Source organism: Phalaenopsis equestris, unplaced genomic scaffold (genome assembly GCF_001263595.1).
Source record: "Phalaenopsis equestris unplaced genomic scaffold, ASM126359v1 Scaffold000761, whole genome shotgun sequence".
Classification (NCBI taxonomy): Eukaryota; Viridiplantae; Streptophyta; class Magnoliopsida; order Asparagales; family Orchidaceae; genus Phalaenopsis; species Phalaenopsis equestris.
In genome coordinates, this window is record NW_018165201.1 from 5,331,443 (window position 1) to 5,355,160 (window position 23,718).

Here is a 23,718-nt window from a genome sequence, read left to right on the forward strand (position 1 = left end):
TATATATATATATATATATATATATGTGTGATTGGATGAATATTTTCTTATCTAATGGGGGCATGTTAACTATTCTCACAATTGTTTTACAAAATATTCCTCATTATGCTTTACAGCTTTTGAACTTAAAGAAAAGCACACAGATTACTTTGAAGATAATTTTAATAAGTTTTTATGGGTGAGAAACGGCACTAGGAAAATCTGGACCGGTTGGCAAAAAATGTGCAAACCTAAAAACTCTAGTGGCCTTGGCTTTAAAAGCCTCAATTATATTGCTGATATCAACAAGTTTAAACTTTGTTTCAAATTTAGAGAAGGGAATTCCCTTTGGTTTTCATAAATACTATTCTTTTGATCATCCTTCTGTTGCTAAGTGGAAACCATGGAACTAAAATATGGAAGGCAATCCTAAAGGTAAGAAGTAAGGCTAATCAGTTTACTTTTCGGAAAATTGGTGATAGAAGCATCTCTTTTTGGCATGATAATTGGGGGGGCTGATTTTTTTAGTGGTTCTCCCTTTCTTCTTTACATTCTCAATTTTCTGTCTCTAATTTTTGTTTGGAGGGGCAATGGAATTTGCATTTATTGAAAGATTTGGCGGGGTCGGTGAAATTCCCCCCCCCCCCCCCCCCCCCCCAAATTTCTAACATACCTTTACGCAATAGCACAAAAGACAAGCCCCATCTGAAATCAATTCGAAACACATCCATCTCAAAAATGCTTTATAACTCATTTCATCGATTTGATAATTGGAATTAGGGAACTAATATATGGGATAAATGCCTCACTTCTTCAATCTCAATATTCTTATGGAGAAATTTTCTAAACTTATTTCCTTTTGATGACACGTTGAAGCTCATGGGATTGAGATTAGCCTCACAATGTTGCCTTTATAAATGTTTTGAAGAAAGTGCTTTACATCTTTATTTCTTATGTCCCTTTGCATGAGAAATTTGGCAAAGTTTGGGAAAGATTTTTGGTTTGAGAAATCTTACAAGGAATTCTATGGAAGATCTTATGTTTGCTCAGCCGCCTAGTAGCTATTTTGATATCAAAATGTGTTCTTTTACTTTTTTAGTATTGTGATTTATATGGTGTGCTAGGAATAATGTCAGGCATGAGCACTCTCTCCCTTCCCCTACTTCTACTATCTCAAATATCATTGCTTACTATACCAAGGCCGATGAACATCTACATTTGATGCCTAGCTTGCCTAAGGAGGGCTGGAGGCTAACATTAATTTGTTGGCAGCCCCCTCCACCTGGCTGAATCAAAATAAATATAGATGAAAATTGGAAAGTTAACTTTGCAGGTGTTGGGGCCAATTTCAGAAATCATTTGGGCTAATGTCTTTGCTTTTTCTCTTCTTCAGTATGGGCTCTTTCTCCCACTAAAAGTGAGGGTTGGGCAGTTTTTCTGGCTTTGCTAACTGTTGTTACTTTCAATTAGCCTTTACTTATCATTGAAACCGATTCTTCTGATATTCTGGATTTTATTTCCAGAAGAAAGAAGCCTATCTAGAATTTACTTATATGTTTAAACAATATTTGGCAATATATCGATTCACATGATCTCCAAGTTAAATGAAATTTTATCTATAGTGAACCGCAGATTGGCTAGCTCAACGGGGATATTTGGGGGTATTTGCTAGTCCTCCCAAGAAACTTCAAATACTTTTAAGGAGAGATCTGTTAGATATACCTTACATCAGATGATTACATATACTGTTTCAATGGATGTTTGGTTGTTTTAAGTATTTCCATACTGCCTTCTGGGTTTTAACTTATTGAGGAGCTCTTATTTGTTGTTTAATTTTCTCCAGTCATCTTTTCATGCACTCTGTCGTGCTCTAGTGGCTACTCTCTCGTGCTCCCACAGGCTTTGCTAATCGTCGTTTTTCCTCCTTTCATGAGTTACTGTTACGACACTTACTGAAGGAAAATTGTTCCCTCATTCTATCCTCAACATCAGACTTTTTCGGAAATGCTACAACCTTGCTTTGTTTTCTCTTATCTTCAATTCTATACTATTCCAATTTTTACTTTAAAGCTTTTGGGTATACATGTAACTACCTTTTAGAGATTTTTGGTTGAGTTGTATGCCGAGGGGAGAATCCTTACGGTTTTTGGGTTCCTCCTTTCCCACTCTTTTGTTCCTCTTCTCTTCATTTTATAATATTGCCTACGGTATATATTAATTAATTTATTTATTTATATTTAAGTTTAAATCATAACAACTCATGTGATCATATGAATCTGCGTATTCTATTGCAAATAATTGGTGCAGGTTTGAATCCAACACACTATATCTATTTTGTCCAATTAATTTTAACAAACCAATTTCGAATCAAACACGAACAAGAATATTTAAAGCAAGCCACGAACACACTATTCACGAGCCAATTTCGAACACGAGTAATTTCGAATGAGTCAAACACGAGTCAAGCATAAGCTCGCTCGAGCTCGGATCATTTACAGCCCAATTAGTAACACATCATTGTGATAATATTTTTACGGTTATTTGAATATTACTTTTTTCAAGTTTTTTGACATTGTCTAGAGACGACAATATTGGCATTAATAAAAATCATATTTAATTTATAATAATTAATGCTAGTGTTGGTGATGTTGACAATTAAGTATACTTGATAAAATGTGAAATAAACTTATACACAAACTAATGTAATATTTTATTTTAACGATCATTGAGTACTTTTTGATAAAGAGTATTGATATTAAAAAGTCTCGGTACATGTTTTATGTTAATAAAAAAAACACGTTCATGCATTTCTTATCCTACTTATTAGCATTGTATTTTGTGTCCAAATTCATGCTTCAAATCACTTCTTTTACTATTACCATTTTATTTCACCCCTTTCATTCCCCCTCTTTCAATTTGATCAAACAAAACAAAGTAAATAATTCAAAACGTTTTATATTAGTAGTTAATCGCTAATAAAGGAACTCGTACTTGAGGAGACGAAAGTTGAGGGTACATTGAGGATGAGGGCTCGACACAGCGATATGCCAGGATATCACCTTTCTGCAGAACATTCAATTCACTAGTAAGTTTCTCTGTAGAAAAAAAATTGAAAAATTACAATTTTCAAGTCTGAAACCATAATTTAAAGGTTGATATAGAGGACAACATCAGCAGATTTCAATTCTTACATTTCAAATCATAGTTTAAAGGTTGAAATAGATAACAGTAAAATCAAGCACTTCAAATGTTGTGGATGAAATGATACTTGAAACACTAAGGGCAAGCATAAGGACCCAAAGGAAAAATAGGCTTCTTTATATAAAATTCCAAATACTTGGCTCTATTGTGAATATATATATCTATATCTATATCTATTGTGAATATCTATATCTATATCTATATCTATATATATATATATACTACTAGAGAGTAGCACCTTAAATTGTATCCCAGTGTTTCATAATAAACTCTAATAATAACATATTCAAGAAATTCATGCATATATGCCAGATTTTATTGCCATTTATTGCAAAGTAAGAAAAATTGTTATCCATATTTGCAAAGTTTTAAAACTATTATCCACTTTCATAAAACCAGAGTTTTATACAAATAATCTACTAACTTCACAGAAAAACATACCACCGGTAAACGGCGTAGAGGGACAAGGATCTCAAAAGTTATGACTTGCTTAAGAGGCTTTGCTTTGTCAACGGCCAAAGACAACAATCCAGATTTTGGGAGTGGCAAAATCCCATCAGAAACAGGTGCACCATCAACCTTTGCCTGAGGAAAGGTTTTCTGTTTATCCCTATCTGATTCCTTAATGCTGCTTCCCCCGTCAAAGAGTGCTGGCTTCTGAAACAAATAAAATAGCTGCTAAGAATATCCAACATATTGAGCACATTGATGAAAGTGCAAAGATTAACCGACAAAAAGATATACTTCTTTTCTTCTTTGGATTGTAAAAGCAACATTTCACCAGTTTAACAAAATATTAAACATTTACTGGTTTAAAATTTCATAAATTTTCAGGTATCCTAAGATTTTTTTCAATTGAAATTGCAAAACTATATAAACAGTAATCTGAAAAATTTAAATAATTCTTGTAATGAGTACATAACATAAACTCAAAAATAATGAGACTTCAATTAACATAATTTGACAAAAACATTAATGATTACACCCAATATTGGCAAATTGAGAAAAATAAAGTCAAATATTAATAAATTCACACTCAAGTTGACATTAATAAAGGCATCTGTTCAGCATTTTTAAATTTTTTTGGAAATCAAATTCAGTTCAAACTGCAAGAAGGATGTTTTTAAATATTTTTGCTAAAATGTTTAGTTATTGAGCAAAATGTATCTCTTAGCTTAGAATCTGCTCTATTAGTCTGTTGAACACTTATCTGAGAGCCCAAAATCATATTTACAAATGCGCATTTTCATCTTCACAAAAACAGTCTCACCCTTCCAATGACCGATCCTCATAAAATTCAATCCATGAGGGGCTTGCCGAAATTGACAAGGGTTACCAAACAAATTAGAACTTTGTTAACATAAAAAAAAAAAAAAAAATCAAATTATACCTGAGGTTCATCTGCTTGTTGTGCACCATGTTCTGCATACGAAATTATCACTAAAAGATTTAGCATAAATTTTATTTTAGTAGAAAAAAATATGAAATAATAAGATAAAAATATTTCTTACAACGACTAATTCATAAAAAAAAACATAAATATCCATCAGCAAAATTGTGTAAGTCAGTGATTAAGCAGAGATGCTTTTAAGATAAAAAGGGTTATTCTTGTATGCATACACTTAAAACTGTATTATTTATTATATAGAAATAGAACTAGCAATATACATTTTAACAAAAATACCATGAATTGTAATACAAAAATATGAACAGGAATGGTGGACACCAACCGGCTTTGGCTCAATAAATGTAAAAGATGAATCAAAGTTTTAAAAGATTGATTCAGTTCGCAAAAGTTGGCACCTCGTAAACATTAGTCTATGAAGCTTTATTTTGATTTATAAATGAGAGAAAAAGTATAATTAACTTTACCTTGAGGCAGAAAATGAACATGATCAGGCTGAACTACAGAAGCTACAACATCTTCCTCTCCTTCAGAGCTATGTGGAACCATTTGAAGCACGGCTTTTTTTTTCTGCACAGCATTTTACAGCATTAGACAATTAAATCATTGCAATTAAACAGAAACGATTAATCTCCTTATCTTTAATATGCATTTCATGATGTTTTTTTTATCGTGAATGTACAACCTCAAAAGAATCTTCAACTTGAATCTATCTTAATATTGAGAGGGTTCGTTCTCTATCAGTAATTGGTCCAAATATCATGAGGTTATTCCTCCCATTTTAAGGTAAAAGACAAGTTTTGATTCATTGAATAACTGGAGGGCAAGTTATCAGTTTATAGTAGGAAAAATGGAAGCTTTTTTAAAAGCATGAGCTCCCTCCAAAGTTTGTTAAGGCATTCACTCTTGTTGAGATATTCTGTTAAATATGGATTCACTAGGAGCGAAAATGGCAAATATGAAAAAGAGGGAGACAAATATGTGAACCAAGAGGAAGAAATCAAAGTGGCGAATGAAGGAAAAGTGGTAACCAATTTAAATAGATACAAAAAAGAGAGGTGGAGACGAAGCATTCAGCAACCGAGATAGGGAGACTGGTAAGGAGACGGACCTCTTGTGCTCGAATCAATGAAAAGCAAAGCGTGGTAGGTCGATTGGCAAGATAAGGAAGTCGAGTGCATGCAAAGGAGTAGAAAGAATGAAATGATCAACATCTGCAAAGGAGAGGAGAGAGCGACCTGCAAACAAGAGCCGAGTAAGAAATCAAGCCGAGGGTGATCAGCGACCGGACCAATGCACATGTAGAGAGCGAAGAGAGAACTCATGTGAGTAGCATGCAGTGATCTTAAGCACTAGCAATTATAAGATTGGGGCTCAGTAATGCAAACGAATGGGAAATGCAAATTCATAATTACAAATAGGAGATGGAGATGGCAAATCTGGTTTCAATCGAGAGTAGGAAATTAAGCAAACGCGAGAATGACAATATAAGCCTTGGTGAGCATTTCATGTGAAAGAGAAGACGAAGCAACGCATTTGACAAAGATTAGGCGTCAAGCAGCGATCGAGCATGATCTATTATCAACAAAGTTAGGGTTATAATTGTTATTTTGAGCAAGTTTTCATTCAAAATTGTATTTATTTAAAATATTGTTTTATTACAATTAATAATGAATTTTAAATATAACTATCAATTATTGAAATAAGTATGATTGTTATGTTCAATTACAAACTTATCAAATAATGAAATCGATTAACATAATAACGCGCGCGCGATATATATATATAACAAATGATATATATAAAATAAAATTAAGGTTGTAATTATTAAAATTTAAACAATATAATTGTAATAATTATCAAAAGTTAAGGTAATAATTAACAAAGATTAATTATGACTTATGAATAAATTTATAATAAAAATAAATTAAATAAGATTTATATTACATAAAGATAGCAAAATAAAAAAAACTTCATGTCAAGTTGGATATATTTTTAATAAAAATACAAGATTAATAATTTGATTAAAGAAATATGCTAAACTTAATTTAAAGAATTATAATCATTAGTTAAAATGAAATAACTAAAATAGGTAAATAAATGGATAAAGATTATACAAACATAATTAAAAAATTTAATAAATTTTTACTAATACAAAGTTTCTATTATAGGCATCATACATAGAAGATGAAGTTTAAGGAGTCAAACGACAAAAACAAGTTATCTAGCATTAAAGTGGGGGTGACACTCATTGGGACCTTATTTATGATCATTGTTGTTGCTCCCAAGAGTGCTCACCATCGTGGCGATCCATTGCAAACTTTGAGAATCCACTCCTATGGAACTTCAAATGACAGATTTCTATGAAATTGACCTAGATATCACACCCAATGTTTCTCATTCAAACTTCAGAGCCCTTGGTGAGACCATGACCATAAGTATGTTGCTAGGACTTTTCTTGCAGCGAAAACTTAACAATGATATTGATCATATGGCACACTTCTTTCTTACCAGGAAATTTCTTTTAATTGATTGGGGTTGTCTGGTGTGTCATTCATCCTTCCACATTTTAACAATGAGAACATGTCCTAGATCTTCAGTGACGGCTTCTCTTGGGCATTTATTCTCCTAGGAGTGGATCATTTGTTTGTCTGATGGCCTCAACCCCTGGGCATGAGCATCAAAGCTTTTCTTTACTGTCCATATTCTTGTATTGCTTTGAGAACTATAAAAAAAGGAGAAAATTATTTCACAACTCAGAGTTCACTATGCCAATGAGAGTGTTTTAGCAAGATTGTCGCTTTTGTTATGATTATTGAAACCTTCTAAGAACGGATATTTGGACAAGATGATGCCAAGGAGTTATGCTCTGATGCTCATTTAGCAATTTCTTTTAGTTGGTCAGAGGTCATCCGAGATGCAAGTAATATCTCACATAATTCAATGATGAAAGACACATTCATGATCTTCATATAGAGGCTCTCCTAGATATTATTCTCCTAGGGAGACATTGTTTGCATTATAATGACCATAACCATGAACTCCATATTCTTTAATTGCTTCGAGGAATTTATATTGAGAACAAATGGCTTCTTCATTATTAGTCGGCTTCTAAAAAGCTTAACCTGAATCCATCATTTGGGCCCCAAACTATTTCATTATACCCAATGTATGGCCATTGGGATGTTGGACTCTATCTATGACACTAGCTCCTAAGTCAATAGGCAATTTACAATGATTGGTATAAAGGCGGGCATTTATCTTCCTTCTGATCCTCCTTAATACATTTGTGCATTAGGAAGCTGTAGAATCATATCCTCCAATAATGAATGATAGCTCCAAAAGCATTGTAGCATTGGATGGGCAATTTTTGGCAGGCCAACGATTGCTGATTAATTTGAAACCGCATACCCTTCTTCTTTGTATTTAAAGCCTAAGCAATTGAAAGTTTTAAGAATAGTGAAGCCTATGCTGAATGGACAACACAACCGATTGGGATGATTAGGTAAAGCTCCTCCCCTTGGTCGAGAGATGAGTCAAAATAGCCTACACAACATTTTTAACGGAGGCCCTCGTGGTCAACGCGGCTTAAGTGAACAGGATGGTGAGGAAAATTAAAATAATAAATTCATAAAAAGTCAAAAAGACAAAAAGTGTCATATGGATCCAGGATGGGACAAAAGAACTCACTTAAAATTGTGTTTGGATCAATACACCTAATAATTTTAGGATTGATGCTATTGGAACCAAAAAGATTGATATAAAAGTATAGCATCAAACAAAGTGTGAAAACAGCATTTAAGAAGAAACTACGATTGATAGTATTATTAGTTGATTTTGACGTAGAGGGTAGTAGATACAATAATAAAACTGAATAAAAAAATTTAAATTACCAATAAAACAATTAATGTAAAGGGATAAGAAGAAGAATCAGCATAGAAAAAAAGATAACACATTTTAAACTTGCAATCTTTATACCAACAAGTAGATAAAATATTAAACTTTGGCCAAGTCAACTCTAATTTTATAATCAACCAAATAACAAAAATAAAATTTTAGAATGAAATAACACTATTCAGATGAACAATATAGGAGTACAAACATCCAACCTTTCTCACATCAGAATCATTGCTAGGCTCAAATTCATTTTCATGGTTAGATTCGTTATTTTGGCCCCTGCAGAGAGAAAATAAAATGCTGAGAGAGAATTATATAATTTTTTTTAATAATTAAAGATGATATTCAAACAAATGTTAAAATCTTAATGGTGTCAATTCACCAAATCAAAGTAAAGATAGGAATATAAAATCGACCTTAAATAACAATTAATCATAAAACTTATAATTTTAATAAATCCTTCATATAACTTGTTCTAACACGGAAAGCATTGCTCACTAGATAACTCTGATTCTATCCCAATTTATTTGAATGGTTAATTTGTGATGATTTTGTCCACAAACTTTCCAAATGCATCTTAATATGGTTAGAAAATGCTGCTAAATCTAATAAATAGTATCATTAGATGGCTAAAATCAACCTTATTTTCTTTTGCAGATGTTTGAAAATTAAATGATATCATGTTCAACAAAAAAGGATCAAATCAATTCATTGACATTTACTCATAGAATTATTCAATTTAAAGTAAAGATATTCCATCCATGATTTAAAACGGCACGGCCGAGGCGAGAAGTGGAAGTGTGTGCGCGGGTGAGCGCGTGTTATGAGTCTATTATTTAAATTATAACTTAAGTGCATTTGACTCGAACACTAAAGAAAGGCTAGGATTTTAATTCAAAAAAAATTTAATAATAAATTTTATTACAATAATTAATTTTTATAGTTTAAGGTGTCAAAATTCTAATTAAATAGTATGATACAACAAAAATTCATAATTAAATTAAAACACAATTTAGTAAAACGATAATTATATATTTCATAGTTTATAGGTGATAATTTGATAATAAGTAATGCAAACAAAGAGCAAACAGATCGTCAATCATCGATGTGAGTAATCATATTCTTTTGGTATAATAATATTTTTTTGCATACTCATGATTTATGACTTCATTATTTTTTTTGCTATTGTACAAATGATGTGTGCTCAGCTTCGTTTAAATTATCGAGATATTGATGTTTACACAAGAATACAAATTGCTTGCAAATGAGACTGAAATATTCATTAGTAGAAAGTGAATTTTTATTGTATGTTTACATGTGCATGATTGACTATGATGAAAGCACTCACGGTACTAATAGGAGAACTCTAATGTACTCGTGCACTTATATGAAAAATGATATTAATATTAAAATATTTTAAGTGATACAAATTTTTAGACAGTGTTCCTCTGACGGTTGTAGAGATATATAACGATTTTGATATGTTATTAATAAATTAAGATTTATTTAATAGCATCAATATTTTTATTAATTTATTAAAAGCTTAAGTGACATGAATATTATTTTTTTCTCATGTATTACTGCAGTTTAGAAGTATGAGTATACACTAGTTTTATTTAATTTATTTTTGTTTTAAAACATTTCAGGTTTAATTAAATGATTAAAGATGAATGATAGAAGGGATAATGTTGACGCAGACAACCAGTAACGAGATGAATTTAATATATTATTTTAATTTAATTTAATTTGCGGCACTTTCATTTTTAAAATTGTAAATGGATATAGAAAACTTAGTTCCCACCTTTCGACTGTTTGTACCCGCCTTAGTTACTTTCAAGCTTAAGGTTGGGTCCTAACACAAATACCAAACTAAAATCCTAAGCCCCCCCAAAACTAGTCCACAACAAATATACATAATAGAACTACTAAAGCAATCATAATCCTAATTAAAGCAAATAATTAAAGCCCTAAAAGGCTGACTGGCCCATTAGGGTTAGAAAAGAACTGAACTGAACTAGTTCAGTTTATCTCAAACAGAATGATGTTGGATGTCCTGAGTTTCCTACTATTGCGGAGGGATGTTCAGCGCCAGCTTTATCCCATCATCATTATAAACAATGAGAGCTTATTCATGTTCAAAACTACATAGATTAACACCTTTCTTAAGTCAACCTTTTGGAATGAAAGAGAAGTTGAATTTTTAGAGGAGAGAAAAAAGCTTCAGAACACATTAACAAAATGAATGAGTACCAATGCTAATGGGCTTTGAGATGATGTTGTCATTGAATTAAATGCCTTTTTGTGCAAACGAGGCATGGGTAGAGAGTGTGGTATGATTCAACGCCAAAATCAAAAACATCATTCTATAGAAATTAGGGCAAACACGAATTTTATTGTAATAATCCAAGCAACTCACACAAATACAAAAAATAAGCACCTACGATTCGAGAGGTAGGCAATCTCTCCCAATTCCTACAATTCAAGAGGTAGGAAATCTCTACTTACACCTAAACCTAAAACTTACAACTCAATCTCCTACATCCCCTCTTAACCCTAGACATAACAAGCCTATTTATACCCAACAATAATAAAAATAAAAGACTAAATTGCCATTAGGCATATAAAAGATAGATTTGCCCTAAGACTAGGCGCCAACGTAATAATACTCCCTCCCCCAAAAGACACATTGTCCTCAAGCTCGGAAAAAATTAGACTGTCGCTTGATAAAGTCAAGTGGCTTCCATCTAGCGTCATTATCTGACCATCTTTTCCATTTAAACAGGAATTCATAGTGACCCACAGGAGTTTGAAATATAGTCTTGTTCATATCATTTGGCAGCATTTGAATCGGATGGTGGCATAATTTCCAATCAATCTTAGAAAATATCGCAGGCCCAAACAACTCATATTGTGGCTCATCAATCAATTGAATCTCTGTCAACTCCGTCTCATGTGTATCTTCCATCTCTGTCAACTTCAATCCCACTTGTTTTTGTTTGTTCAAGCCATCCAAATGTTATGTTATTTCTTCAAAGTGTTGTAGCACAAGTCCGCTCTAAGTTTCCTCGCTCGATACCACAGCTCCTGATCCGCCTAAAATTGTGACGTTGCCCTCATCTCGTATGAATCCTTTTGATTGTTGTTGTTGGAATCTGTTCCTGACATCGTCTCTCATCCTTGTGGCAGGTGAAACCAGTTTTGTGTGAAACTTTATTAACTTCATCATTTCTTGCATTTCCCCTATGCTTACGAATTCAACCTCCATTCGACTCTCTATGGATGAAAACATATTTTCTATGGTCACGAACATTTCTTCCATCTCAGATCTTATTTGGCTCACATCTTTCTCTAATTTCTTCTTCAAATCCTCTATTTTCTTAGCTGTCATTTTTCCCATATGTTTTTTTATCGCCAAAAGATGGAAGCACCTACATGCAGTTACAAGAGTTGTGACTGAACTATACCAAGCAAGCTGCAATCCAACCGAACGACTCGCAACAAGGATTAAGCCGCAACTAAAATGTAATTTGCGACCTTGTCGGCTCCCCAGCAGGCTCAACTCGCACGGATCCATTCGCGATTAAGGTTTGCGGGTCTCTATTCGTCATGATCCCCAACGTTTCCGATTCGCTGGTCTTAGAGCATTGTACGTTGCAATCCTGCTAATGTTTTTCAGCTACCTCTTTCAAAAGATGGAGTTTCAATCTCTGTTCGCCGCAATATTGCATGGCTTCTTAGCGGTTCTAATCGCCAGTGTATTGCGATATACCACCACGCTTCTGTTGTGATCCCGTAGTCACGATCACTTCGTGTCGTCTCTTTCACATTAAGCTCTAACCTTCAGGATCCTGACGGTTTCCTTCCCAGCAAACACTGGGCCCTACTGTATCACGGGGTTCCATTTCAAATTAGTTTTGGACCTCAGCGAGTCGTGATCCTTCGCGTTGAAGCCTTCCCAGTGTGGTGCAATCTCGTGACGACCTCTCTATTGGCGATTATCGCAGAGTTAGGTCACAAAGGGATCCCCCGTCGACGCGTCTCTGCTATTTTTCACACCAAAAACTGTTTCACACGCCTGCAATGATTATGTGGCGATCTCCCAAAACTCAAGCTTTGATACCAATTTGGTACAATACAACGTCAAAATCGAAACGACATTCCACAAATGTTTGGCCAAATATGAATTTTATTGTAATAATCCAAACTCACACAAATAGAACAAATAAGCACCAATGATTCGAGAGATAGGCGATCTTTCCTAATTCCTACAATTCGAGAGGTAAGAAATCTCTCCCAAAAACTTAAACTTAAGACTTACAACTCAATTTCTTGCATCCCCCCTTAAACCTAGACACAACAAGTCTATTTATACCCAACAATAATAAAAAAATAAATAAAAGACTAAATTGCCCATAAAAGACAGATTTGAACTTAGACTAGGCGCCAACGTAACAGTTTATAACATTAAAAACTTGAATGATGTACACTAATTCAAATTCATTCAAAACTTCAATACTATATTTGATTAAATTAAACAAAGGCTATGACGAGCTAATTTTTTCTTTAAAGGTTAAGTGTTATCGAACCAATTTAATGATATGGATACATTGAAACAATCTAATCACTATGATGAGTGTTGAACATCAAAAATGCAAGTGGGTGGTTATTCCAATCGCTTCCATGCAATTTAAGACATTTGAAGTCTGAATTTTATCATTTTGTTGCATTTGAATTCTTGAGCTGCAATGCCTGAACTTAATTTTGTCAATATAAAGTTGATGTAGTTGATAACATTGATAATTTGTTATGCATTTATAGACATTTCAATTTTGTTTCATACAATCAAGTCAAACAAATATAGATAAAAGCCACTTGATAACAGTTTGAGCCAACAAAGGCTTATTTAAGTCATTCAATTTAGAAAGAATTAAGTGAGTACCATAAAGCACACAAAACAAATGGAAGCTAGTGGATGCTCAATGTTCCTGAGTTTCTATAGGTTAACACCAGTGCCAAGATTAATTTTTTAGGACTAGAGAGATTCAAAATGAGTAGAACCAAACAAACTCTCTCAAATGTTTGATACTATTGAGCCTAACACCACTTGATATTACACAGCCTATATAGAAAAAACAAATAAATTCAGTGCAAAAAAAAATTCTTTATTTTGCTAACAGCAGATGGTCAGATCAGTGGTGAAGAGGCAACACTAAAATAAGTTGTCCCATTCTCAACAATTATGCTATGATACTCTGGGATTTCATATCATTTCATTGAAAAGAAAATAATATCAGAAGACAAAGTGTATATAGAAATATTACTTTCATGAAAACGTGGAGCGAACATAAAATATAGTAGTTGTTGCAATGAAAATTTCAAAATCATTTAGTAACCATGTCAAAATAGAATAATCAGATGCTTCCCAATTTAAAAACTTAACAAAGTCAATTATACCTGAAGATTATGCAAAGCATATTTTGAGAAACAACAAGCAAACTAAACCCACAAGCCACGAAAAATAATTGATATCATTAAATTTAGCAATTGTTATTTGACAATGGCGGAATTTGACTTATAGAAAGGAAAGCATGATGACAAATATGTGAAAGAGAGTAAAACAATTTGAGTTTAATTGTTAAATAATTAAAATAAAGGTTAACTATGAAGTGGTTATGCCCTAGGCTAAAGGGCAAGCGACATTGAATACAGTGTATGGCTACGTAAGTAATGCCAAAATAACACGAGTATGATTGATCAAGCAACTTATAGGCACAGGTTCGAAAGTGAGAAAAGAAGGCAAATGTGTGGGGTCACTTGGCAAGTATCATGTGTTGTGACAATGGGAGAGCAAGTGAGCATAACGAATGAGAGTGGATTTGTGAGTAAGTTTGCAAGAAGGAATCAGGGTAAGATTGAGAATCGACAAGCTCTATGGGATCGAAAGTGGGCAAGCAACCAAAGGCTACAAAATTGGGATTGCGCATTTAAGCTGGATCGAAGGTAACACTGGAACCAGAGAGGGGGGACTGCCAACTTGGAACCGTAATAAATGTGGGGGAAAAAATGGTGTTCATTCCCCTTATTTTAATAAATAATGAGTACAAGGTTCAAGAAGGAACAAATATAATATAGAAAATTGTCTAATATCAAGGTTTTCTTGTTTTAATATGATCCTAAACAAGCAATCAGAAATTTGGAGAAGCAAGCAATACCAGTCGCATCACAAATTTTCAATGAATTTCTTCAAAAAACATTAAGTGTTGGAAACCAACCAAACTTGCCTCTCATCGAATATATTTGGAGACATGAAACACTGCATAATCAAAACTGAGAAACTTCTTCAACCGGAAACTAGGAACTAGATGTTCAGAAAGAACAATCACAAGGCAATTTGTCAATGATAAGCTTGATTTTTATTAAGTCAATAAGTGCAGGCTTAACACTATCATTGCCGGTCCCAAGCCCAAATGTGAAAAGTGGAATGTGAAAAGTGGAGGGTTGTGGAGGGTTGTGTTAGGTAGTCGATAGCCAGCGTAAAACTTGTCGAAAAAAAATCATGACATTAATCCTTTTGATCTTTGTGTAAGTGCTAGGGTGTCTCCTGGAAGTGACGCGTTGTATAGTCTGAACAGAGTGAAAAGTGTGCAAAGGTCGTCAAGTTCAGCTACACCGGCGCCCAGGTGTAATGTCAAATAAGCAAGGGTTTCCACATTACGGACGAATGTGGGTAAAGAAGTTAGTTCATAAAACTAATAAAACAAATATTAGGATAGGATCTTGGAATATAGGTACTCTTTATGATAGGATCTTGGAATATAGGTAATGGAATTAGTTGATATTGGGAATTAGTTGATATTGTGATTCATAGAAAGATTAATATCTTATGTATTCAAAAAACTAAATGGGTTGGAGAAAAGGATATGGAGATTGATAACTTAGGTTTTAAACATTGGTATTCTGGTAAGGTATTCTGGTAAGAGTCGCACTAGAGAGTCGCACTAGAAATAGTGTAGATGTAATTATAGATAAGAGTTTGAAAGATAATGTTGTAAAAATTAATAGAGTTGGAGATAGAATTATAGCCCTTAAGATTTACATTGATATTAAGATTTTTAATAATTTAAGTGCTTATGCTCCTCAAGTAGGTTTATATATAAAGTCTAAAGATAAATTCTTGAATAACTTAGAAGACTTAATACAAATGATACCTCTTGAAGAAAGCAATTTTATTGAAGGAGCTTTGAATGGACATCTCGGTAGAATGGTTGAAGATTTTAGAAATATTCATGGTGGCTATTGCTTTCGAGTGACTAATGAAGAAGGTAGAGCTATTTTAGATTTTGCTTTAGCGTATGATTTTGTTATTACTTATAAAAATGAATCTAATAAAACACAAATTGTTTATTTTCTTATGAAAAGAAGAGAACGTCGATATTTTAAAGATTGTAAGGTCATTCCAAATGAGGATTTAAGTACGCAACATCGTTTATTAGTTCTAAATTTTAAAATGAAGAGTTGTAAAATAAATAATACTAAAAGACAAATAAAATTATTTTTATGAGTAAAATTCAAGACTTCAAAATTTGGGATGTTCATGATGAAGCAAATGCTATGTGAGATAAAGTAACAAACACTATTATGCAAGTAGCAAAAGATGTACTTGGAGAATCAAAAGAAAATGTTTCTTTAAATAAAAATAATTGATGGTGGAATAATAATGTGCAAAAAAAGATAAAATATAAGAAGTTATGTTATAAAAATTGGTTTAAATGTTAAAACTTAGAGAAATGAAAAAATTATCAAATGGCCCGCAGAGAGCCTAAAAGAAAAATATGTAACGCTAAAAAATTTTGTTTTTAATGATCTTTATAATAGATTAGATGCTAAGGAGGGTGAAAAATATGTGTATAAACTAGCCAAACAAAGAGAAAAGAAAAGTAAAAAATTAACTCAAGTAAAGTGTATTAAAGATGAAAATCAAAAAGTGTTTTTCTTAAAAAAATATATTCAACATAGGTGGATGAGTTATTTTGATAATTTTTTTAATGAAGTTTCTGAAAATACGATCGAATTTAGTGATCTTAATATCGTTAATAATAATAAAACGTGTCATTTTTATCGTCACATTAATAAAAAAAATAGTTGATGAGGTTTTAAAGAAAACTAAGAGTGAAAAATCTGTAGGACCTAATGATATCTCAATTGAAGTATAAAAATGTTTAGGAGATTTTGGAGTTTCTTGGTTTACTAAACTCTTTAATATTATTTTAAAAACTAAAAAAATGTCTGAGTGAAGGAAGAGTATTTTGGTCTCATTTTTTAAGAATAAAGAGGATGCACAAGAGTGTGGAAATTATAGAGGAATTAAGTTGATGGGTCATACTTTAAAATTATGGAAGAGGGTAATTGCACATAGGTTAAGACGTATTATAAAAATTTCTCATAATCAATTTGGATTTATGTCGAGCAGGTCTACTATTGAAGCTATACATTTATTAAGAAGTTTGATGGAGAAGTTCAGAGACAATAAAAAAAATCTACATTTGATTTTTACTGATTTAGAAAAAGCTTACGATAAGGTTCTGAGAGATTTCCTTTGGAGAGTTCTTGAGAAGAAATGTGTTAATATGACTTATATTCAAGTCATTAAAAATATGTATACTAGAGTTGTTACTTGTGTTCGAAGTGAAGGAGGATTGACCAAATATTTTCCTATTTCTATTGGATTACATCAGGGATTGGTTTTAAGCCAATATCTTTTTGTTTTAGTTATGGATGATCTTACTAGACATCTACAGGAGAATCAACCTTGGTGTATGCTTTTTGCTGATGATATCCTTCTCGTGGATAAAACGAGAGAAAAAGCCCAGGACAAGGAGTCTAAAGGCCTTCATTTAAGTAGAACTAAAACTGAAAACATATTGGATTCTAAAGGCCTTCATTTGAGTAGAACTAAAACTGAATACATGGAATGTAATTTTAGTAGTAGTAGCTCTAGTGACAGAAGTGTAACTTTGGGTGATCAAATTATTAAAAGGTGTGAACGATTTAGATATCTCGAGTCTGTCGTTCAAAGCGATGATGATATAGATGGGGATGTTAATAGTAGAATTCAAGTTGGTTGGTTGAAGTGGAGAAATGCTTCGGGCCTTTTATTTGATCGAAAAGTACCGCTTAGACTGAAAGGAAAATTTTATAAGACGGTGGTGGACCTGCACTGCTTTATGGCGCTAAATGTTGGCCTTTAAAAGAGAAGCATAATACTAAGTTAAGTGTTGCCAAGATGAGAATTATTAGGTGGATGAGTGGCTTTACACTTTGAGACAAAATGCGAAATGAATATATCCATGACAGGGTTGGTGTAGCTCCTGTGACGGATAAAATTAGAGAAAGTCGTCTTAGATGGTTTGGTCACATTAAGCGTCGACCATCTGATGATCTGATTAGGAGAGTAGATGTTTTAGATTCGGCTATTGTTAAGAAGGCGTATGTAGACCTAGGAAAACTTAGGCTTATTGTAATAAAAATGATCTTAATTTATTAGAACTAAATGAAAATATGACCCGTTTGGGGCAGCTTCTAAGTGCAGGGTCGTTATTGAAAACGCCGCGGTACCGTTTGGTTTGTACGTTTTATCCGCTTATCCGAAAACGCGGTTCCATTTTTACACTAAACGCATGTCGAAAGTCAAACCCTGCGGTCGACCCGCCCCGCGGGCCGCGTTTCAGGATAAGTTGTTTATCCTGAAACGCACAAGCTACCCCAAACGCATGCAATGGAGAGAAAGGATTCATGTAGCCGACCCCACGTAGTGGGATTAAGGCTTTGTTGTTGTTGTTATTGTTGTAATAAGTGCGGGCTTAAAGGTTTACGACATGGTACAGAAATGGGGTAATGAAATTGCAGACAAAAAGTATAAAAGTTGAATAGACAACATATGTAAGAGCAATGATGAATAAAAATGAAGATGACCTTCTGTCAGATAGAACAATAAAACATCATATAAACCAAGAAATCAGCTAAAAGTAGGAGCCACTTTCATGTAGACAGAATAAAAGGAAAATTAAAGTGAATATTTTTATCAAACAAATACTGCAGAATTGTCCGTCAATAAAGTTCACGACTCGGACATCATAGCATAAGATACTAAAAACCATAAAATCAGAAGTTATCAATTACAGGCAACTCAAGCAACCTAAGTCACAGATTAAAAATCAATTTCTAAAAAAGTGAAATTTTGCATTTAGAATTGATGTAGAATCAATTTGAGACTCAACGTTACATAACTAAAAAATAATTAATAATTCAGCTAATTCTACCAAGACTTGAAATTAAAATTCATTCTGGTCGAAGTAGCTTGACTCAAAAATACTCAATTTAAAATCAGCACAATTATTCATTTAAATATGTTCACAAAATTATCATATAACATTTGTGAATACTATCATGCAAAATCTACACAAAAAATTAAGTCTACCTTCTGTCAGACAAATTATCTTGGAGTGGGCTCATGTAAGACATGAATTTGATTATACATCAATTTAGAGATGAACAAAGTTTTCGACTATTTTTTAGCAACTTCATTGTATTGAACTATCGCCCTAGTCATCCTCTCATTTCCATCTTAGTAATTATAAGCCATTTAATCAACACTGACTTCATGTCGCAAAGCATGGAAAGCTAAAAATCTTTACTTATAACAACGAAGTACCTTTAATAATATCACTAAAGCATACTGCATGAAATTGTTGGGGATATGGCAAGTAAAGAACCCATGTTGAGACAAGGCTCAAGTTGATAAAGAACATTCAACCTCAAAGGAATATTACTGATCAACAACATAAAATATATATGAGTGAAATGACTGAAATGAAAAGGAAATATGTGAAGAAAATTAAGAATATGATTTCATAGAGCTAAAGCAAAAGGTAAAATGGTAGAACATTAGCTAACATACATTGAATCTGAAAGTTTCTTTGAACATTTTCTCTTTGGTTTTGTGGAACCAACTTCACCAGGAGGGTCTTGATGAATTGAATTTTCCATGTATAGAGTCAAAACATCTTTATCATAACTTCCATTTCTAAGAGAATTTTCTTGAGGATACCCATCTACCAAAAGATTTTTACTGAAATCCAAGCCTTGCACCCCAGCATTTTCAGAATCTTGGAAGATATTTTGACCATCATTAGGCTTGCAAATATCCTTTTGTTTGGCCTCCTTCCTTTTTACCCTGGCAGGATAAAGCGCTATATTATCATCAACAGGACAATTTAAATAATCATCTATGCTGCCAATCAAAATTTCATAGTTAAAATTATATTGCATCTTTCATGAAATAACAATAAGATTCACATACACTATTACCTCAAACGATAAATAAGTTAGCTAACAAAAAGCATTGGTTAAATATAAATTATTGCCAGCATTGAGTTAAATATGATGCTCAGAACAAAACAAGAAAAAGTAGAAAAACGTGCAATTTGCAATCAAAAAAATTACTCATGTAAAACAAAAAAATAGCCACATTTTGACAAAAAAAAAACATAAAATTTAAAAAAAAACAATAAAGTTGAAGTATCAAGGATAGAAAAAACCGGCGAGCATAAATTGATACGCTAGAAAGGAACAATTGCAAATTAATTAATATAGCTAGAATGACTAACATAAAAGCGTCTACATCTAAGTTTGAAAAGCAATCTATAAATTAGCAAAAGCAGTTATAAAACCATATAAGTCCAATAATTGAGTCCACAGAGATCAAATTTTCAAAGGCAGCAAGAAATCGTATGAAACAATAAAAATAGTTGAGCTGTGCCAATCATAGGCTCATATCAGCTCATGTCCAAATTTCCATTATTTCTATCATATTAATTTTATTATTTTAAATTATCCAAAAGGATTATGCTAAATTTTTTTTTAAATAAGATTATATCTTAATTTAGAATGTTTGAATTAATTATTGTAGCCTTATTTTTTAAAATAGGAATCCATGGCTTGTAATTGATGATTCACAATTAATGAATGGAAATAATTATGAAAGTATAATGAAGTGCTTTCTTTCAGTAATAGTAAAACACTTTAAATGGTTTTAATCTTTTGAATTAAAGCTGGCATCTATTATTTTGGTAGAGTAAAAGTCACTTAAACACTCAGATTCTTGCACTCCAACGCAAATGTTTAATAGATGGCTTAGTGGTTTAAACAGTGAAGTGATATTGTTATATAATATGAAGCATTGAACTCAAGTTCCCTGCAACATTAACAGCTAATATGAACACATGGAATCCAGCTTTGTTTAATTGGTACTTAAAGTATTATGCTCATAAGCTCGGCAAAGTATGTAACCAAAAAGAATTCAAGTGACAAAAATTTATACAAGTCAATTTGGGTTTCTAATTGGATTCTGGTTGGCCTTAACCAAATCCACCTATTTTGGATTCGTATTCGATCCAAAGGCAACCCACTGACAAGCATATTTCCTGCATATATTTATTAAGTATGTGGCAATGTTTTATCAAAAAGTACAAACACAAAATATTTGGGGTCAGAATTTCAAGTCACCTATCATATTTTGAATTGCACTATAATAGCACATATTAAAATTCCATTATGATCATGGATTATAATAAAATTACCTGACTATATCCTTCTCTTTGATGATGGACGTCGATTCAAATGATGGTAAGACAAAATCATCCATCTGAAATTGGGAAAAAAAAAACAAAACAAGATAACTCAGTTATCAATTTTGAACAAAGCTTCATAAATGTGGTCGTTTACAAAATAGCCATCTCTGCAAAATGCGAAAAATGACCACAAAATACAATAAACCTTCAAATGAAATGCCATCAAGCAACATACATACCATATATATCTAACACCAAAACTTTAATATTTACTTATATAACAATAAATCTTTAACATCAAATTAAAAATGCCAATAATATTAACTTTTTTTAAAGTGAAATACAACTTTTCATGCATGTGGATTGATGTGATTACGCAACTAAAGTGTTATACCAAAAAAAAAAATCAATATTTGGATGTTAAATTTAAATACTCTTTCTCCAATAAATTAATTATAGTCCGCAGCATAAAGAAAAAGGCTTAAGCTCAGATTGCAACCTATGAACTAATAACATAATTATTATGCCATTCAACAGAAATTACAACAATATTTAGGCAGATTTATTGCATTTCTTTCTTAAGAACTTGACATTAACACAAATATATACAGCAAAACGTGAGATCGTGGAAAATTATAATGCTTTCATGATGATTTTCCAGGACAAAATATCTGCCAAATTCGGTCGAAAGTCCATTGCATGTATTTTTCATTCTCATCTTCACCTAGTAGGAAAATGGACCTTCCACCCTAACATGCAACAAAATAAATAAATAAAACCCTCCACAACTCAAAATCTAATGGTTACACTAACTTTCTAATGCAGACAATCTCATTATTTTCACCAGCCACAAATCAACCCGCAAGAACTTTAAAATGTTTTCTATTCACTCTACCTTGAGAAAATCATGCAGGAACTTCCATTAAGCCAACTATGCACTCTATATCTTCCCACAAACAACTATCAAACATCAAAACTATCGAAATTACAAAACATGAAAAAAAAAAAAAAAAATCAGTCAGCTACTTACAGAGTGGATGAGAGACAACGAACAAAATCGCAAGCTTAAAAAGAAAATAAAACAAAACTGTCTGGGACGTATGCATCCCGAGCCAAAATTTTTCCCAAAATTAGCTTACCATGTCTTCTTTTCAAATCAAACTGGACAGACACATGCAGGAACCTACATTAAAATTATTAAAATTGCAAACATTAAACACCAATCTATAAAAATTGCAAGCCTGCGACAGAAGCAAAGCCCCTTCCATCGAAAAACTGCGCCCAAAAATCCGCTTAAAATGTTATCTTCAACCAATTTTTTCCCCAAAAAAAGCTTACAATGTAACTTGAGAAGTTGTGTCACTTTCACATCTACAACGGAAAAATAAAAAACATCATCTCTGGTAGTATCTTGATGAGCAAATCATAGCGCATTACTGTTTTCCCTAAAATCAATATAGACAACAGAAATGAGGTGGATACTTACAGAAAGAACAATGCGATGACGGAGACCAAAGCACTCGCGTATTTGGGACGCCAGGTCACCAATGACTGTGATGTCGGGTTTAAGAAGAAACCAGCAGCGGCGAAGTCCCAGTGAGCGCTGTGACTTATCGAGGAGATGAGGATCGTCGAATATCAAGCGAAAGCGAACCATATTGCCGTCATTTTTCTCCTCCCTCGCCATCGGAGAATCTCGCGTCGTCATGATCGGAGAGTATTGATAGGGTGTTTTGGGGTTTTAGGGATTTTAGAAACCAGGCTTTTGTTCACTCAATCGCTCGTCACATGCTCACTCGATAACTTTCGCTCAGATTATTATTAGATCATATTTGCTCAAATTAAAATAAATAAACTTAAATACTTTAAATAAGTTCAAAATCTAAATGAACTTAACTTTGACAAACATAGTAACAAAAAGAAATATTTACATATTGTAGGATTAGGAGAGAAAAATTAATAACTCCTCTTCAATTTTATAGGGCAAAATTAGAAAAATAAATAAACGAGAGTGACTCACACATTAGAAGAGTTATAAAATCAATCATAACTTCTGGTACTAGAAAACCAAAATAAAAATTATAGCATACTAATTGATACAGCACCAATAAATTTTCATCTTCTTGCATGAATCCCGAAGCATGACACGGATCCCGAGACGATATTTTGTCAAAAAATGTTCAAATCTTGATAAAAAGTCATCTAAAGCTCTTATTTAAGCAAACATTGGGCAAAATTAGAAAAATAAATAAACGAGAGTGACTCACACATTAGAATAGTTATAAAATCAATCATAACTTCTGGTACTAGAAAACCAAAATAAAAATTATAGCATACTAATTTATAGAGCACCAATAAATTTTCATCTTCTTGCATGAATCTCGAAGCATTATAAGGATCCCGATAAGATATTTTGTCAAAAAATGTTCAAATCTTGATAAAAAGTCATCTAAAGCTCTGATTTAAGCAAACTTATAGTCAAACTAACCGGCTCGATGAGACGGGCCTAATGATATAAAAACTTGTATAATCTGAGCCAAATCAAGCTCATATCAAGTCATTAAACAACTTTTAAGGATTTCTGAACATATTTGGAAATTCAAATGG

General features: G+C 32.6%; 1 protein-coding gene across 4 annotated transcripts in view; it reads right to left on the bottom strand.

Annotated features, from left to right (window-relative positions):
* LOC110030912 (coilin-like) overlaps positions 1–22,932 on the bottom strand; it is a 32,581-nt gene extending 9,649 nt beyond the window's left edge. For 3 of the 4 annotated variants that reach the window (XM_020733898.1, XM_020733897.1, XM_020733894.1), the window contains exons 1-8: positions 22,598–22,932; positions 21,121–21,185; positions 19,440–19,715; positions 8,695–8,761; positions 5,053–5,155; positions 4,571–4,602; positions 3,622–3,837; positions 2,971–3,042 (exon numbers count right to left, since the gene is read on the bottom strand). In XM_020733898.1, coding sequence (XP_020589557.1) covers positions 2,971–3,042; positions 3,622–3,837; positions 4,571–4,602; positions 5,053–5,155; positions 8,695–8,761; positions 19,440–19,715; positions 21,121–21,185; positions 22,598–22,819 — 1,053 coding nt within the window. In that variant the 5' untranslated portion in view covers positions 22,820–22,932. The remainder of the gene's footprint in view (positions 1–2,970; positions 3,043–3,621; positions 3,838–4,570; positions 4,603–5,052; positions 5,156–8,694; positions 8,762–19,439; positions 19,716–21,120; positions 21,186–22,597) is intronic. The other variant, XM_020733896.1, reaches the window with a different exon arrangement.
* Positions 22,933–23,718: the final 786 nt, after the last annotated feature.